Genomic DNA, 19,319 nt, shown 5'->3' with positions numbered 1-19,319 from the left:
TTATGTTCAGCAGTCAAACAGTGTGAGGAGTGCAAGTGAGTGCATTCAGTGGGGTGTGTACAGTACGGAGTGTGAAAAGACACCTAGTTTAACAGCTCTTATACACATCTGAGCAGGTGTCCCGAGCTCAGCACTTCTATGGCGTAACCTTATCTTGGATATTCCAACTTTCAGAAAAATAGCCCATGATGTAAAACGTAAGGCCTGGTGTTTAGCAACCAGGAGAGCCGTATCCAGGCAACGGAGTGACAAGCGTGATTGGTCTGAACCCTCGACCTGTGTAAGTGGATGTGTGTGTAGCACATTATGATGTTTGGTGGCATCCCAGCGACATTTTATCCTGCGCGTATGAAGCAGCACCCATCTGCGGGTAACCTAAGAGAGGCCTGGAGGTGCCCTTTGTCACTGGATAGCTCTTAAAAATAAAACATGGTGAGATGATATGAAGGGATGCTGGAATCCAAGCAAGTATTTTTCAGGGGGCTTGAAAGACCAATTTAATAACAGATTGTTGTGGTAACTTGTCAAAGCAATAAACTATATAGTGAAAGCATTCTAAAAAGCATCTGTCTGTGAAAGCTTACAAAGTGTCTGAAGGTCAAAGTGAGTATTGAGAGCTGATGCTGTCATGTGCTGGCATAATTTCAGTTATCGTGTACAATCCAGTACAATCCATACATTTCCAAATGTTTGACCTGATGGAATGTGTCCGCAGGAACTCACAGGCAGCTGGCAGCAGAGATGTGGAATTACTTTAAAGGTGCTCATGTTGCAATGTTAAATTTCCAAGATGAGTCATGCTAAGAAAACAGGACGCAAAGTTGTCAACAGTAACTCGGTTTCCACTGGATCTGAATATACACAAGCTGCAGTAGTACGATTAAGACTGACTGACTTAAATGGAGGAGTCATGCTATTTGCATTTTTAATCAGTTAAGGAATCACATAACAGTATATGAAAAGTTATCATGGAAAGTGTGTGTGTGTGTGTGTGTAAGGAAGTTAGCGTGACTTATTATGTGTGTTTCCACTGAAACAGAACAAGTTGTGAAAGCTATTCATTCTATTCCACTTTCAGGGAATTCTTGTTGCAGGGGATCATCGCCTCACTAAAAACATTCTCGCATAACTGTTCCTTCATGCAGAACTGAAGTGGGCTCAGTGCTGAGCAAAGCCGGATTGGTTTTCAGATGGAGGTGCTCAGGCTGAACAGAGATATGTGCATTTAATTGAACTGACGCCGACTCCCAAAAGGGACACGATGAACAAGTTCGAGTTCAAGGTAATAAACACGTCATCTGCTCAATTTACACTGTGGCTCAGTAACATGGCCCGTCACACCTGGTAAACACTTCTACACCATTTATACAGATTCCAGTGCACTTCCTAAATAAAAAACCAGACAACCATTTTTTTTATAAAACATTCCCACATCAGATCTGATCTTAAATACATTGGATTTTTACTCATGGTAAAGCTGACATAAATATCTATGTTTATAAAAGTCAAACCTTCATGTTAATATTTCAGAATGTATCAATAGCTTGAATAGAATGTGATCAGTATTGGACCAGTGATGTGAAAATCACTGACTATGTTAAAATAAAGTCAAGTGCAAAAAATATATACATATACAGTATTTAGGTGAAAAATATAGTGAAATGCAGGAAAAATATATTTACATGCAACAGAAAATAGGGGAAAAAAAGATGGAAAAGACAAAAAAAAAAGGAAAAATATATACAGTACATAAAATGTAAAAAGAAATTAGGGAGCAAACCACAGATACGCATAAAAATAAAATTTAATTCATTAAAAAAATTCCTAAGCAAACCTCATTAGGGGAAATATAGTGAGGTGCAAAAATCTAGTCAATAGGAAAAAAGGGGTAAACAGTGTGACGTTAAAAACAGGGAGAAATATGGGAAAGTATTGTGAAGTGCACATTGTGAAGAAAATCTAATATAGTTAAGAAATGGGTGGGAGAGATATAGTGAACTGTAAGAAAAATAACAACATACAAAAAAATAGTGACGTGCAAAAAATTAAATGAAAATAAAAATACGGAAACGTTCGAAAAAATATGGGGGAAACTACTAAAAGTAAAATAATCGGGTAAAAATATACCGAAGTGCAAAAATAGTACAAAAAAAAGTGATGATTTTCAAAAAAGAGATTGTTTAGTGAAGTGAAACAAATAGTTAGGCAATATAGTGGAATTTAAATAAAATTCTAACATGTACTTTTTGCGTCAGTGTTTCACTTTAACAGAAAATGACCAGAACTTTACTTACACTGCTGTTTATATCTTGTGTCCATCATATAAGAATATTTGGGGTTATTTCACATTCACATTCTCATAATTCTAACATGACCTGTGATTAATAAACAGAGGGAAAAGGAAATATGGGGTTTACACATGTATTTATGAATAAGTCCTGTAGATTAATCATTTTTATTCAACTACTTAGACTCTGAGTGCTTAGTTATTTAGAAACTACATGGAAACTAAGAGCACTGTTTGTTTTTTGAAAGAGGAATGACTACACAGAGGAGAGGGATGAATATACAAGCAAGTCATAAGGCAACTCCTGAGATTTTAAGGATCTGGATGCACTAGATACAGGGATACATAGAAGTGTATTTATTTCCACACTACGTCCTACATAACTTAGCAGAGTTAAAATGACAAAAACTGTCTTTGTCTCCTGTCGTCCCAGCCATGTTTAGGGACTCTGTAGCATATCAGTACAGCATCACTAGAGTGCTGGTGGGAATAAGGGTTCATATGCTGGAGGAATGTAAACTACAGCCGTGGTCAATGGGACGTATTAAATACAGCCTTAGTTCCTGCTACCTGATATATGTATCTGCGATTGTTTCTGGATAAGAAAACAGTGAGCATTTTTTTTCCTTCTCATTTGGGATCGTTTAGTTCTTATGTGCCACAAAGAGTAATGCATATTTTAATGACTACAGTAAACTAATCTTGATCTTTAGACCCTGTATCATCGGTCACTCAGAATGTGACATAAAAACCACATGCTGTATTTGTCCCTATTGTTTCCATACGGAGTTGATACTCAATAAGCCTCGGTTATCAAGCTGGAGATGAACAAATGTATCTGAAAATTATTCACAGGAGCATTTACGCATGAAATGTAGCATTCATGAAATTCCTGAACTTGTCAATATTTATGTACATGGAGACTCCCTTATATTTTAGTCCTTAGCTCTGTATTGATTTATGTAGCTCTATGTTGTTTTATGTAGCACCAAGCTCCTGGAGAAACGTGGTACTGCATCAGCTATATATGATTGAAATGACAATAAACGCTTCTTGACTTATGAGAATTTACTGCGAATTTCTCTTCAGATTACGCCGACAAAGTTAAGTAGCTTATTGATTTCAATTACAGACAAACTGAATGAAAATTGTGAGTCATTTAATTTTAATGACTTGAAAGCCAGTGATAAAAACAAAAACCATTCATAACTTAAGACAAACAAGCCTAGTCATTCAATTAGGATAGAAGAAATGCTCTGTCGTCCTAAATGAATGATTAAGTCTTATTTGTCTTTAATTATGGATTTGTTCTTATTGCTTTCTTCAGTCCAATAAAAGGAGAAGGAGTGTGTGTCTGTGGTAGACGAGTCTGAACTGCAATACTTCAGGCACTCTTCTACTGATTAGTCACTTTGTCTTTTTTCAGCTCTCTGTGAGCTTTGCCTTTTATGGAGAAAAAATGTAAATCAGTTGCCATGAAGGTGACACAATCGTGTAAGTAAAAATAAATAATCAGTGTTACCGAAATTTAGTTTAGCTTGGCCTACGAAAACATTTACACCTATAAATTTCTGGAAAAAAAACCCCTGATCATCGAGGCTCAACGTGTGTCAGGTAACTGAGTTACCATAAGAAATGACAAACGGAGCTGTTGGAGTAATTTCTAGAAGTTTTTCTCTCTGGTTTTTGGGTGTGAGTGCGAGTCAGTGTCTGGGTGCTGGTGTATGTTTAAGACTGTCTGTGTTTAAGGATGACGAGATGCAGGACAGATTTGCTTAAGGCTTTGAGAGCTGTGGATTCTCTCAGACCTCTCTCAGAATGTGTAGATCACTGCTATATGCCTTCAGGGCTGATTGCACACAAGACAAGAGCAGTTCAGGAGGAATTAATCCAGCTAGCCTAGAGTGTGTTCAAGGTAACTATAGAGCTAGAACATTAACAATCTGCTCGATACACTGCAGGTACAAATGCTATCAATGCAAATAGCACGAATTCATAAAACCACGTAGGGTTGCAACATCTTTTTTTTATTTTGCCATGCAAACTAAGAGCTTCCCAGCATGCCCTGATCCAGGTAGCATGTTTGCAAATAAAATAGTGTGACATTACATCAAACAAATCTGCTCAATTGTTAAAAAAAATGTCTTTTTACCAGCTTCCACCATCAAAACGTTCTGCTCTAAACTGTTATCTGATGCCACAGATGTCGCCTGCACAAATATATATATATAAAAATTAAAACACACACAAACACCTGGGTACACATCGTTGCTGACCCACAGGTTGGCTGTAGCAACGACACAAACATCTAAAAACAACACCAAACAGAAATTGGCTTCAGATGGGACTTTTGTAAACTGATCGGGTTTTAAATTACAAATAAAACTTAGACTAAAACATTAAGTAAAGTTAAAAGTTTTTACGAAGAACCAGAGTAACAGCTATCATTATAGAACATTGACAAAAGCTACTTTATTACTTAATTGCATAATACTTAATGATTCGTTTATGCCTATTAATAATGCACATCAATTCAAACTGGATTTAAACTTGAGGAGAAGAACACACACACACACACTTCTCTTTCTGTTCATCTGTAAACTTTAAATGTTATTTTTGGCATGAGCTTTTCTTATTTTTGTGCAAGCCGTGTCTCAATTCACTCAGCAGATTCTTCCCTTTCTGATGAGCTGCCTTCAGTGAAATAATTTATGAAAAGTCACGTGATTGGATAAGCCATGACAGATGATCTGCTACAGAAGAACTGGATCGTGTTTACAAAAGTTTTTAAATCAACATTATTTTCCGTTAAAATACTTTTCTGGGTCCACTAGTTGATGATCTCTGCTTTATACGATTGAAAGTGGCTTCTCTGTGTCCAGTGCAACTCGGTGGCTATTGTGTGAAGCTGACAGGAGCAAGAGGGTGATGAGAGCTGGGCAGACAGAAGTTGACCCCTTGTGTCATCACGTCGCTGCCCCCAATGCTGCTCCGAATCGCACAGAACAACAGACCTGCTGCCATTGTGCCGCTCGCTCCGGGAAAAACAAGCCATCAATCAAGCGTTCAGCAAGCCTCGTTCCGCTTATCAGGATCATCTTAGGAAGAGCAGGATCTCCATAGCACATGTGCGAGAACCACTGGACTGGACTCCTCATGAGTCTGAGTGGAGAAATATAAACTACAAACATTCAAGTGTTATAGAATTGTGTTAATGTTGTTCAGGGGGTATTCTAAATTTGGCATTTATTTTTAAACAGTTCTGCATCTGAGATGTAGCTTATGTATTTTAAAAGTGTGGTTCTTTTGAATTGGGAAGCATTTTAAGTTAGAAGAAAATGCAGGTCTCATGCACAGAAAGTTTACTTTGTGTAAAGTAAGCCTATTTTGTGTGCAGTTACATTACTTGTAGTGTGTCACTTAAACAAGACTCCCTTTTCCGGTCTGATCAGTAACTCGTGATTGTTATGTCTTTCTTTTGTAATGTTTTTGGCTTTAGTGTGTGAGCAGTGTGTAGGCTTGTGGCATTACCTTGTTTTTTTTTCAGGATTTTTGGGGTGGTGGTGGTGGTAAGGGGGTGTAAGAACTCCAGTGACCATGTGCTTTGGTCAAACCCGGGTCCTGTATTCTCTCTATACACCACCAGGTGGCAAATCACTTGCTGAGATTAATAATAGCAAAAGACCACAAGAATCCCCCGACTTACAGATGTGATTCCACTTAGCAGAGGCACCTCAAGCTCTCTGCACCACCCAGGTTATTAATGCCAATTATGAGATGAGTGTCTCACACTAGCTGGCAAAGTGTCAATCCTGCAAAACCAGCCTCTCCCTCTCTGTACTGAAAAAATATTTACCATGCGTCTCAAGTGCCCAGAGAGGCAACGGGGGGAATGCTAGCATGTTTATTGTAAACCATAAGCCCACAGCTGTCAAATCTCTTTACAGACTGTGAGGATACATGCCAAAAATTTTGAGGAAGACATATTTGTGTTATAAGGGTTGCTGGGGACACAGTGGCAAGTTTTCCCAATGGAAGGGTGTGAAAAGAACAGAAGAACAGAGATTAGGTATGTGTCGGGTTGGTGGGGTCAGGACTAGAAAGATAGTGAAAGTGTATAAAGCAAAGACGTATGTTGCACTGGGTAGATGCAGGTAGAAAGAGGGATGCTGTATGGAGATTGTTTTAAGCAGCAACACATCAAACTCTTGCCCTGCTTCAAGAGGTCAAGTAGGGAGAAGCTTGAGGGCAGAAAGAGATGAGGGACGAGGGTGTCAGGAGGCAGCAGTGTGCGCTGTGGGGTTAGTGTTCCATGAACTCACACTCTTGTCTGACCTCGCTCATAAACTCTCCCACTTGTCAGGAGAGGATTAAGACTATAGAGCTCCAGGCCTGAAACGGACAGGAATGGCCAATGCTCCTGGTCACAGGGCGTTCAACACCACTTTTATTAGCTTTGGTTATAGGCAGAAATTTATTTCTGCTTGTTAGTGTAAAACCGAGTTTGAGCAGTGGCAAGAAATCACAGAGATGAACGACTTACATTTTATTACTCATTCTGAAAGGGCAACTAGAACATTCTTGAATAGTGAGCTCCACCGTAAGAATTCATATTACTGTCAGGAATAATGGGTGAAGTGAAAGAGAATAACTGCTTGTTTAAATACTTGAGGGCAGAGACCTTGTTTTGCTGAGAGGCAGTTTTGCTGACTAAACAGAAAGTGCATCGGGACTGATTGCATTACATTGCTGTTGCAGAAAGGCATGCATTGCCCCCTGTTGGCAAACAATCACATGTATGAAGAATTACTTACGTAGTACTTCACACGGGATAAAACTGAGATCTGTGTGATGAAATGCAGAGATGCTACACAAACATGCAGGTGCATGACACACATAAATTAAAGATATAGATGTGTATATACGGCACTGTGCGCCAAATGGACTCTATTTTTATTGCACAGTACATCTGCAAAAATGATTGAGATCACTGAAGAATGTGTTTCTATTGCAGTTTTCTTATTAACTACAGAATGTGGAGAACTCCAAGCAGCCGGGCATGCAGGGGTTGTATTGTGGGTGCATTTTCAAGGCTTGGATTACACAGCAGGCTAAAAAGTTTAAGATTGCTGGGAGTCACGGCAGGGATAGAGTGAGTGTGAACGCACCTCCGGGGCTTAAGGAGGGCCCCCTTAGAAGCATCTGCTCTTTCTGCCACTAATGATAAGCCCCCCCACCAAACCCGCCTGTCATCAGGCTTTAGGTCCCCCTGCCCTGCAGCTTCTGCAGCCTAACTGCATTTTATTGGGTTTTTTGAAGATATATCAGAAATGACAATACTATATATGTACTTTACATGTTATATCAATATTATATAAAATACCAATACTCTCTCTCTCTCTACAAAAGTGAAAAGGATAAAAAAAATTGCATTTTAATGCATTACAAATACTTTTAACTAATTAGCATTTGCATTCATTATGTAATAAACATGACTACAAAGTTAAAAAATAACCATGAAAACTCATCAGCCTTGATTCACAACATAGTGACTAACAGGCTATTGTACTGTAATGTAATGTAAGTATTTAGAGGTCCTGCAAATCCAGCTGTCATTCCTGTTTAATCTCCTTTTATAGAATTTATTGCATTTATATTAAAAGTCATTTTTTGACTCCCTAATAACTCCCTGATGTCAACTCTTATATTATATCAGTTAGATCTTAACCAGTTTTAAGATTATCCTGAGGTAACATGGGGCTACAGCAAGCCCTGCTCACCTCTACATTTGTAACTTAATCTACTTACACTTTAATACAAAATAATTTTCAGGAAAAAAATTATGAAAACGGTTTATGATGGGAAATATGTGAACATTTCAAACATCAGCTTTCTATATATCGTCAGTGTCTTGCAGCATTTAAACAGAGGTCTCAGTATTGGAGGCTTGGGGATGTGGTAGATGTGGTTAAGTTGTTGTACTACTGATTGGATGGTTGTGAGTTTGAATCCCAGGTCCACCAAGCTGCCACTGCTGGCCCCCTGAGTAAGGCCCTTAATGCTTAGTTGTTTAAATGAGAAAAATGTAAGTCGCTCTGGATAAGGGCGTCTGTCAAATGCCAGAAAGGTATTGTCTCTTCACATCTCTTCTCATGCTGAAATAATAGCTGACTAACTCAGTGGCATGTACTATTGACCATAGTTCTATCAGGTCATTTAAAAGCATTTAAAATCCTTCTGTACAGTGTGTTTAAGTGCCTGCTCTGTTTTGATGATGGTGTGACAGCCGGTATCTGATTAAAAGCTTACGCCTGTTTCACTATGGCACACAGCTATCAGAATCGTTGATCAATGCCTACCAGTCACTGTGTGAGGAAAGCACACGTAGCTAACAAGGTTTTAGATCTCTTTAGCCTGTTCTTACCACTGTGTTGGTTTAACTGGCTTATTGCTTGTCATAATGTTAGCCTAAAAAAAGTAAAAATGCTTCTACATATTGTTGGTGAAATATATTTTCTTAATGTTTAGGACACAAAATGTGTTATTGGCAGAAAATCCCAATTGTGCTCAAAACCTTGATTGTTTATTTATTTAGCCTGAATTGCCATGGTGAAATCTGACATGCTTTCCCAGACTACCAAACATACACAAAGCTAAAGATATTATTATGGGACCATGTCAGCAGATTTGTTCGAAATCACCCAAATTACAGAAGAGTGTTCATATCTGCATGAGAAAATCAGTGCTGAACACCCTTATTTATGTTGTCACTGTAGATGAGGATGATTTCTACAGAACACAGCTCTAGTCAAAGCCATCCAAATGACAAACGCCTACCTAGCATGGAGAAGATCTTTATCTAATGTAGGTGTTGTTTTCTCCCTCTCCCTCTCTTCCATATTTTCCTCCCCCACCTGAGCTGACAGGTGTAACAAGCAGCCATGATTCATGTAATCAGTTATCTCCTGTTCCTAGTATGAATTACAGGAAGATTTCAGCAAAACGCATGTCGAAATGGTTTCATATTGCCAGCTGCTGTGCTGTTCTGCTGTAATTCGCCCTTGACAAAATAAACCATACACAAATAAAAGACATTCCTGTAGCTATTAGACAGGCTCAAAATAATCACTAGGTTGGTTATCCTGTGACTCCTATCTATGTTTTTTTTTCATGCAAGGCTACAGTGAAGCCATTCTCATGGATGAGATGCTGAAACACATTAGCTTGTTGCCCATATACTACACTTGTGCAATATTTCATTCGTTAAAAAAACCCTAGAGAGCTAAGAACTGGTCAGATCTGCTCTATTGTCCGTGCCTGTTACACATCTTTTTTACTCCAGTAATGGATTTAACCACACAAGAACTCTAATCATGTGCAAAATGTGTGCTATGTTTCTGACATCAATCAAAATATCTCACTAGTGAAGAAACGAAATGGCTGAGCCTAGCATTTCGTGGTGGTGACGTCCGACAGAGATGGCATCCTCACATTTTCGCCATAGCTATTGTTTTCCGTGCGTAGAAATGCAGGGCGTGTTCCTCTCTGCATTCTGCATAGCTGGGAAGACTGGCGAGCTTGAGCCTTTTCCAAGAGTCCCATTCCTCACAAAGTTCAACACACTGCTCCAGACACAACACGGACAGCTGGGGGCAGAAACAGCAGACGAGGGTGTAAATAAAAACATTGCTATCAGTGTTGTACTTACACACAGCTGTATGGTTGACAGATGGAAAGAGTAGAAATGGAAAAAGGAGAATTGGACAGCGTGGAATATAAATGCCACTGGAGTAGCTTAGTAACCTGCATTCCGCTAACAGGTGCCTCATGTTTACTGAATAAACAAGTTACACTATGGTACTCGAGTGACATGAGGACAAGTGCATCTTCCAGCTGTATCCCCTCAGTACATACCTGATATTAGAAACAAAACATTTAGTGATTGAGTAATGGTTGAATAGTTAGAGAGATGCTCAATTTTTAAACCAACCTGATAAAAGCTGACCGCTGTTAGAGGTGTGATTAGGAAAGTGGCCTGTGTAACCTGCAGCCTCCTTTCCAGCATTTCAACACCGTCTGTAGCGAGCGCTCCTAGAGGTCTGTCTGAGCTGTAGGCCGCGTGCCATGTAAGCCTGGCAAGTCTGTCTAGTGTTACTTGCTTCAGGCATGTTGTGCAGCTCTGGTGTTAGTCAGGTCATTCAGGGTCATGGGCGCAAAAGTTTTTCAAAGCCCCTCCACCCAGCTCTCACTTTGCCAGTTAAATTCCACTCCGGGGCAACGAGGAACCTCAGTTCACATCACAACAAACTCCAAAAGCACCTGTCTACAGACATGCCATTTCCCCTTCCACTAAAGCTTAACCTGTGTGAAGACATGAAGACAAGGAGTGCCTGTAAGGTACAAACCTGACAAACACAACCTGTATGATTGGCACTGATTTTAAAAAAGACTTGATCGGCAGGAAATACAGAGCATTAGAGTACAACATATTTTAGTAATCTTTACATTTATTATAGTACATGCAATATAGTTTGGTCATGAGCCTCGGACTGTTCAGCACATACAATTTTAAAGGATAGAATTATACGTTTTAATTATAAGTTTTCCTATTTAGCACCAAAAATATAAAAAAAAGACTAAATGTCCACAGTAAAACTCATTTTAGTTTAAACAGTATGTCTAAAGTTAAAAGGTACATGCGTGTGTGGATGCAGTGGTATCCCATACAGAGTGTATTCCCACCTCCTGCCTAGCGTTCCTTGGATAATCTCTGGATCCATCGCCACCCTGACAAGGATAAAGTGCTTAATGAATATAAATGAATGACCTTCTAAAATGTTTAAATATTATAATTGAATTGTTTTATATATAAATAGTAAATGTATTTGTATCTAAAACACCTTGATATACCTTCAATTACCAGTTTATTAGGAACACTATACTAATACTGGGAGGGCCTCACCTTGCTCTTAATCAGCCTCAATCCTTCATGGCATAGATTCCACAAGTTTGTTGGAAACATTTCTTGGAGATTCTGGTCCATGTTGATGTGACTGCATCATGCAGTTCCTGCAGATTTTTCAGGTGCCCTGTAATGCTTTGAAGGTGTTCTATTGGATTCAGATCCAGTGACTGGGATTCAGATCTACTGGATTCAGATCTATTGGATTCAGATCCAGTGACTGGGAAGGTCATTGTAGAAAACCTCATTGACATTTTATCATGCTGGAAATGGCCATTAGAAGATGTGTAAATTGTGGCCAGAAACGTATACATGTGGTCAGCAACAATTTTCAATTCTCAAGGCATTCAAGCAATATTTGATTGATTTTAACAGGCTCAAAGTGAGGCAAGAAAACATTCACCACACCATTACACCACCTCCACCAACATGGACTGTTGACCTTAGGCAGGTTGGGTTCATGAAGTCATGTGGTTGGTGCCAAATTCTGACTGTACCATCTGTGTGAGCTAAAATCAAGCTTCATCAGACAAGTCAACAGGTTTCAATTTCCTGGAATCTGCTAACCGTATCTGCACCATTTAATGCATTGTACTGCTGTTACATGATTGACTGGTTAGATACCCAAGTGCTGTGAACTAAGGTAAAAAGTAAAGTTTGTGTTTATTTATTTTTTGAGGCTTTCATATATGGCAAAAGAAATAAAAAAGCGAAAGAGCAAGACAGAGAGAGAGACAACGAGAGAGAGAAAGAGAGGGAGAGAGAGAGAGAGAGAGAGTCAGATAATGACCTCTGATGGCTTTTTGGTTGAAATAGTTAGCTGTGGGTTGGGTTAAGGAGCCTGTGTGCTGTATTCTGTAGCCTCAGGCAGTGCCTTACCTTATCAGAGTGGAATGTAAGGAAAATTACTCTAAGGATGATTAATCGAATCCTCCATACTGGCCATAAAATACTGGCTCCTCCACACTGGCCATAAAATAACATTACATTTTAACACAGCTATTATTGCAGACGCTTACTCTTCCTGCTCCGTAACGCTCTGCATAATCATTGATCAATCTGTGCATAGTTCATAAGAAATACTGTGGTTATAGAAATAAGTGCTGTTGCCTGGAGCAATCTAAGATCATCCGTGTTCCGAATTCACTATTAGAAAGTAACAATATTTATTTTAAATGACAGTAGACTTTCTATTAAAATATAGACGAAAGATATTTCCTGTTAATCAGCCGACTTATCTGTAGACATTTGCACATCTGAGCTTTAGCATTGTATAAATTATTCTTCACACTTTTTTACTTAAAGGAAACGAAAGGAAAATAGCAAACAAATGACCTGTCTATCCAAATAGGATCACCCCATTCATATACAAAAACAGAAAATGGCAAATAAATAATTTAAAACACTTTATCTTTTTTACTATAAGTCCTATAGAACAAAGAGAATTTAGTCTTCCATATTTTCTCTTGACTCACATCACTGGAGTTCATCAATTCACAGGTCAAAGATCATGTCAGAACTTATCAGAAACTGCTATCAGAAACAAATGTGTCGTTCACATCACGCATCCTTTCCCCTTAGGAGAATTTTAGTCACATTTATTCTGACTAATGCTTGATCTAGGAAAGAAGAAAAACATAGTTTTCATGTGTCTTGCATATCGTCATCGTAAAAGGTTCAATTTCAAATTTGTTTTCCCCTTTTTTCTTCTTCTTCAAAACATATTCCAAGATGATGTCAAAATATTTGACACGCCGAACAGTAACAAATCTTTTACAAATCTGTGTGTCAACGGCCATTTTTTTCATACTTCCACTGAATCAGAATCATTACTAGGGCCTCCTTGGAGATATATCAAAACACACAACAACACTATTAAACTGATGAAGTGAAAAAATATATGAGGGAAAAAAGAAACAAAGCTTAAGGAGCTATTTACACAAGACACAAAGGTTAGACTTTGCAGCAGGATCCCATCTTCCTATCCTATTATTCCTCTCATCCCTTTCTGGCTTAAGTCATTACCCATGGGTAAGTTAAAGATAAAACTGTTGTGCAGTTAAAAGAGTAGTTTATCGAGTAATTCTAACATGGGTAAAAAAATATATAGCTGTATTATACCTGTATATAGCTCATGTTTACTGAATAAATTATTATTATTATAAATTATTATTAATTATTAAAACCTATAAATATATAGGCTCAGAAGACACAGTAGGTACGTCCATCGAGGCTCAGGTACGTTCTACTCACCTTAATATTAGCCAATTTTTCCATTTTATGGAAAAACTTTCCTAATACACTTTCCTAATGTCATCAAGTGAAGCACCATTTTATTGTGAAAGATTTCTGTATCATGCCCCAAGCATGCTGTTGTGAAATTCAGTTGCATGCCTGGAATACGGTCACTCCTTGTTTTAAGGCCCACCTCTGTTTTAACAACTGAGCTGGCAGTTCACCCAGTGCTTTCTTTCAAAGATTAAAAAAAAAACGTTCAGAGCTTAAGAAGAACTTTGAATGTATGCTCGAGAAGCCCTCCTCCAGGGCACAGCAGTTCCCGAGCTTGGGTAATGAAACGCTTCCAAGATTTTACCAAGATCCACATTAACACCCTGGCTTCTGTAACACACACACACACACACACACACAAAACAAAAACAAATACATATTCCTTTCCCCTACGGCTGATTTATAGTGTAATTTATAGATGAAAGAAAAACAAACTTTCGAAATAGATACTAATAAGATTTAAAACAGAGGTTCAGTCCCAGATCCATGAAATCTCTATACTGTAGTTTTTTCCACTCTAAAAACACAGCCAACTTAACATAAAAACACAAGGTCTGCTCTAGAATTACCTATTTGGGAAAAAGAAACTGCTAAAAAAAATCCCTCACAGCTCAGGACAACCATGTGTCTATATGTTTCCGCCTGGTTTCTAACCACCTCCCAAAACATACCAGTAGGTGTATTGCTGACTATAAATTGCCCATAGGTGTGAATGAGCAATGTGCAAAAAAGTGTGTGTGTATGATGTACTGATATCTAATCCAGGGTGTGTTCCTGCTTAACACCCAGTGTTTCCGGGACAGGGCATGAATCTACTGAGAACCATCGAGAATCCAATGAGAATTGTTAAAAAATGAACAGAAAAAGAAAAGAAAACAAAATAGAAGAGAAATCTAAGGAATCTAAGAGAAAGAAAAGCACAGGTTTAACAAGGTGAACCTGCATTTAGTGCAAAACATTAATTTTTTTCATACACTTATTTGCCCAATTATAAATAATTATGCTTATTTTTTTCAATTATAAGCAATTAACACAACTTTACAGAGTGAAGCAGAGTGTGGTTTCAGGACTGAGTTGATTTTCTGGAGTTAGAGACTGAGCTGTTACACTTCTTTAAGACACTTTAGTCACTTCCCTGTAGTCTGTTTGGCTAACACTAGGCAGCTAAGAACAGTAAGTAGTTAACTTAGCTAATTAGATCGGCTAATTTACCCGTCTATAAAGACGTTGTACATTAGAAAACTGACAAGGTATTCTGTTAAAATAAAGCCAAATAGTTTCCTTAAGCAAAAGTAACATTAATAGCCAGCTTTCTTACCACAGGTTTTTCTCTGACGATTGATACTAGGAACTGATTCCAAAAGATTCGATTCTCTGGTTTCAGGCATTATCAGAATAAATGTAACACGTTTAATAAAAAAAAAAAGGCTATCTGAAACAGAGATTCATAACCCAATTCTCTCTCACACAGAGTGCCTTGCAAAGGTATTCATACCCCTTAAGCTTTTCCACATTTTGTCACGTTACAACCAAAAACCTAAATGTATTTTATTTGAGATTTTATAAGATAGACCAAGTCTTTTTAGTAAATCTAGAGTCTGCGTGTAATCTCAGTATAAATACAGCTGTCAAGTGAAGCCCTCACAGCACACATTTATCCAAAGCCCTCTTCATTCATGAGTACAGCTATCAAAGAAATGAAATACATGTGTTTTTTTTAGAGAACATTAGTGAACAAACAGCATCATGAAGCCCAAGCAACACATTAAAAAATATCCCAAGCTTTAAACATCTCATGTAGCACAGTTCAATCCATCATCCGAAAATGGAAAGAGTATAGCACAACTGCAAACCTACCAAGACATGGCTGTCTACCTAAACTAACAGGCCGGGCAAGGAGACAATTAATCAGAGAAGCAGCCAAGAGGCCCATGGCCATTGTTGAAAGAAAGCCATAAGAAGTCCCGTTTGCAGTTTGAGACAAGCCGACTGGGGGGGCCAGAGCAAACATGTGGAAGAAGGTGCTCTGGTCAGATGAGACCAAAATGGAACTTTTTGGCCTAAATGCAAAGTGCTATGTGTGGCAGAAAACTAACACTGCACATCACCCTGAACCCACCACCCTATAGTGAAACATGGTGGTGGCAGCATCATGTTGTGGGGATACTTTTCTTCAGCAGGGACAGGGAAGCTGGTCAGAGTTGATGAGATGAGAAGATGTATGGAGCCAAATACAGGGCAATCTTAGAAGAAAACCTGTTGGAGTCTGCAAAAGACTTGAGACTGGAATGGAGGTTCACTTTCCAGCAGGACAACGACCCTAAACATACAGCCAGAGCTACAATAGAATGGTATAGATCAAAGCTATTTTGCAAAGAAGAATAGAAAAATTTCACTCTCTAAATGTGCAAAGCTGGTAGAGACATACCCCCAAAAGACTTATAGCTGTAATTGCAGCAAAAGGTGGTTCTACAAAGTATTGACTCGGGGGTGTGGGGTTCTGAATACAAATGCACACAACACTTTTCAGATATTTATTTGTAAAATATTTTGAAAACCATTTATCATTTTCCTTCCATTTCACAATAATGTGCCACTTTATGTTGGTCTATCACATAAAATCCCAATAGAATACGTTTATGTTCAAGGATGTAACATTACAACATGTGGAAAAGTGCAAGGAGTATGAATACTTTTGCAAGGTACTGTATACACCTTTGCTTAGCATGACACAGCATCTCTTCATTTATTGACCCACTGTATTCTACAAAAATATAGAGATTTCACAATATATTAATTCTTATATTGATATAGCAGTTACTGAAACAACTGAATAGTAAATGAATGAATAAAACACTAATAGGTTTATAATAACCTTTTAGATTTGGTGGCCTGTTCTACCCATGACTCCAAAGAGCATTTAATTCATATAGCATTTATTCTGAGATCACTTATTTAATATATGCTTTGGATGAAATAATATCCAGAATATCCTTCAAAACAATGTTTTGTTTTAATTCAACAAAGTAGTTAAAAAGTTACATTATGCTGCATATATTCTCATTATTATTTACAGTAATGTCACACAGAGCACCATGTTTTCAGTATTAACGTGTAGGACGCTGTACACCTTGAGCTTGTAAGCTGATACTGTGGGAGGCTGCCGAGTGACAAGAATGCACACATGTACAGAGTGGCTTATACAAAATCTGGTAGCATTGTACACATTAACAGTGGGCCATTGTGCAGAGTCTCAAAATGCAATCAGATGAACAAGAGCTTAACGCTTAACATGCAACAGTCCAACCATTTCATATTCTTCAATTATTCTCTATTTTTTTTTCTTTTCATTTCACACACAGAACCAGGATAGCAGGCCTCCTTTTTGCACTGACAGAAAGTGCAAATAAACACTGGCAGCTGGAAAGAATGCACTTTAATACCCAGAGCTAGTATAGTGTACTGAAAAGATTTTATGTAAATGGATCACTACATTCATACAATTAGCAGCTGATGTTACTCAGTAGAAATATGGCTAATATTTGATTACATTGTCCAAAAGATTTCCAAAAGCATGTCAGACATAACCTGCGGTTCAACCAACACTGCATATATTTCCACAGTTTTCCTAATGTGGATTAAACAACAGGATGGTCTGCACACAGGCAGTGATAGCATCATGGGATGTGTTTTAGGATATCTGAGTGACTTCTAAAAGACAGTGGAATGTAGCATCAGTTTCTGCATCAGCTGTACTCAGGGATTTGGGTTTAATCTGTTCACTTTTCTGAAGAAAAAAGCAAAAAACAAAACAAGCAGAACTGCATTTACAAAACCCAGGACAAATTCCAGCACAATACTTGACGGTTAAAATTCCTACCATCAGGCTAATATGACATAAACCTTCATGCTTCAGAGAGCCTGTAAGGAGCATTGCATTATTGAAGGGGCAAGCAAATGGCAGGACTGATGACAGAACTGTTACAGAGTAAATGAAAAGAGAAAGAGACTCTAAGGCGGGTGGTAAATGATCTGCTGTACGAGACACTCCTCATTGTACGGTCATGAGGGATTCACGTGATGTATGCCACAGAGGGTAAAACACACACACATTCTCACAGTGTGTTCTGTTTGTTTCTATACATTTATTCCTCTTTTATTCTTTAGTTCTGTTTATTATGATGTTCAAACCTTCATTAAACTGTGGTCATGTATATATAGTTGTGTTCTTCAGGAAACCTCCTTGATGTTTGACCTCATCCTGCCTTTCAGATCTCAAGAGCACAAACGCTGCCTCTGCAAACGGCAAACTCCCAAGCAGACTCCTCCTAAATAGACACTGGGATAGTGAAAATTATTTCAAATACCTAGAAAAATATTCTGCATTTTTGGAATATCATGATATCATTTACTAGTAGTTTTGTAAGCATTTATTTGGAGTGAAGTTTACATTCATTTTCCCCCTTGATTCACTTCCATAGAAATGACACTTATAAACATACAAACTTAAAATTTTATGATTGAAAAGAACATTCTGACAAAATATACTGTATTGTCAAACATTTTAACAGAGAAGGCTAGAGCATCTTAGTTTACACCAAAGTGGGTCATTTCAATGTGGCCCCTATTAAATTGCTTTGATTTGTCGACATCTTTGGAGTTGTTTAGCTTGGAAAAGGAACAATATATTGTATTGTTGACATGTATAATATAATATAATATAATATAATATAATATAATATAATATAATATAATATAATATAATATAATATAATATAATATAATATAATATAATATAATATAATATAATATAATATAATATAAACAGAATTAACATTAAGAAGAGATAAGAATAACATTTTCAGAACATACAACTATCAGCTGTCTTTTACTTCAATAAAAACATTAAGGAATTGAACCAGAATTTCCATTCAGAAACCAACGTTGCCTCTTGCTAAGCAGTAGCCCAGCTTGTTCTGGTTGCCAAGGGTGGACATAATGCCTACATAGGCTTCGATGAGGATGGGCTGGTTCAGAAGCAGGACACCGTTGGCTTTCCCTGGGATCGGATTCAGACTGTGGGCTTTCTGTGCTGCGGCAGTCAACTGCTCCTTAAAACTGTGAAGCTGTGAGGAGAAAGCAGATATCCAAGGTCATTAGGCTATATCTGGCCTGAGTGTTCACTGCTCACTTTTTCTGGCTCGTCAAACATACAGATCGTTTAAAGTCTTTCAAACGTAGCAGGGCCGCTGTAACGTGAGAATGAGACGATTCAACTGTTGAATTTCAAACCTCTTCATTCCAACACTATTTTTTTAACCTGTATTACATGATTCAATATCTGCAGAATTTGAATACTATTTAATACGATTATTTGTTAGAGATGATACTGATCAAAATCATGACCAAGCAGACTGTGATAACATGTTCTCCAAGTCTCATTATAAAATGACGATCCTCTAAACACAGACCTAATGCAGAAAACAGGGACATGATATATAATGTGTTGAGAAAGTAATGAAGTTTGTGGCTTGGTAAACGAGGATAACATTAGAATAACGATTGTCCATTTGCACTAAAGGTTACTTTGGATCTCGTTGTATGAGGGGTCAGGCATGTAGGCTTGTTGTATAACTGAATGTGAGCAAGTCAGTATTTTAAAACGATCCTAAATATTTCATCTCACTTTATAAGTTTTGGTTCGTCCTTTGCCTCCTATCGGTGGCTTTTAAATTGAATTCAAAAACTCTCCACATTATATTCAGAACTCAAGAAAGAACT

General features: G+C 37.9%; 1 protein-coding gene and 2 long non-coding RNA genes across 5 annotated transcripts in view; 1 reads left to right on the top strand and 2 right to left on the bottom strand.

Moving 5' to 3' along the window:
* Positions 1 to 19,319, top strand: part of LOC131361860 (uncharacterized) — a 27,041-nt gene continuing 7,722 nt past the window's right edge. The window contains exons 1-3 of one of the 2 annotated variants that reach the window (XR_009206109.1): positions 1 to 280; positions 1,079 to 1,282; positions 5,170 to 5,302. This is a non-coding gene — a long non-coding RNA (uncharacterized LOC131361860). Of the gene's footprint in view, positions 281 to 1,078; positions 1,283 to 5,169; positions 5,303 to 19,319 lie in introns of those variants that run through there. The other variant, XR_009206108.1, reaches the window with a different exon arrangement.
* LOC131361858 (uncharacterized) lies at positions 1,848 to 13,619 on the bottom strand. Of its 2 annotated transcripts, XR_009206107.1 has the most exons (5): positions 11,250 to 13,572; positions 11,030 to 11,074; positions 10,278 to 10,648; positions 10,091 to 10,201; positions 7,560 to 9,933 (listed from the first exon to the last, which is right to left on the bottom strand). It is a non-coding gene; the product is annotated as an uncharacterized LOC131361858 (long non-coding RNA). The 2 variants fall into 2 exon arrangements; XR_009206106.1 differs by lacking the exon at positions 10,091 to 10,201 and having other exon boundaries at positions 1,848 to 9,933; positions 11,250 to 13,619.
* The window catches only part of tprg1 (tumor protein p63 regulated 1), a 24,105-nt gene continuing 22,739 nt past the window's right edge, over positions 17,954 to 19,319 (bottom strand). The window contains exon 6 of the mRNA XM_058403460.1: positions 17,954 to 18,664. Within this exon, the coding sequence (XP_058259443.1) occupies positions 18,470 to 18,664 (195 nt within the window). The 3' untranslated portion in view covers positions 17,954 to 18,469. The remainder of the gene's footprint in view (positions 18,665 to 19,319) is intronic.

The sequence above is a fragment of the Hemibagrus wyckioides genome, linkage group LG11 (genome assembly GCF_019097595.1).
Source record: "Hemibagrus wyckioides isolate EC202008001 linkage group LG11, SWU_Hwy_1.0, whole genome shotgun sequence".
NCBI lineage: Eukaryota > Metazoa > Chordata > Actinopteri > Siluriformes > Bagridae > Hemibagrus > Hemibagrus wyckioides.
The sequence above is the reverse complement of the archived record's forward strand: the minus strand, read 5'-3'. Positions and strand labels throughout refer to the sequence as shown.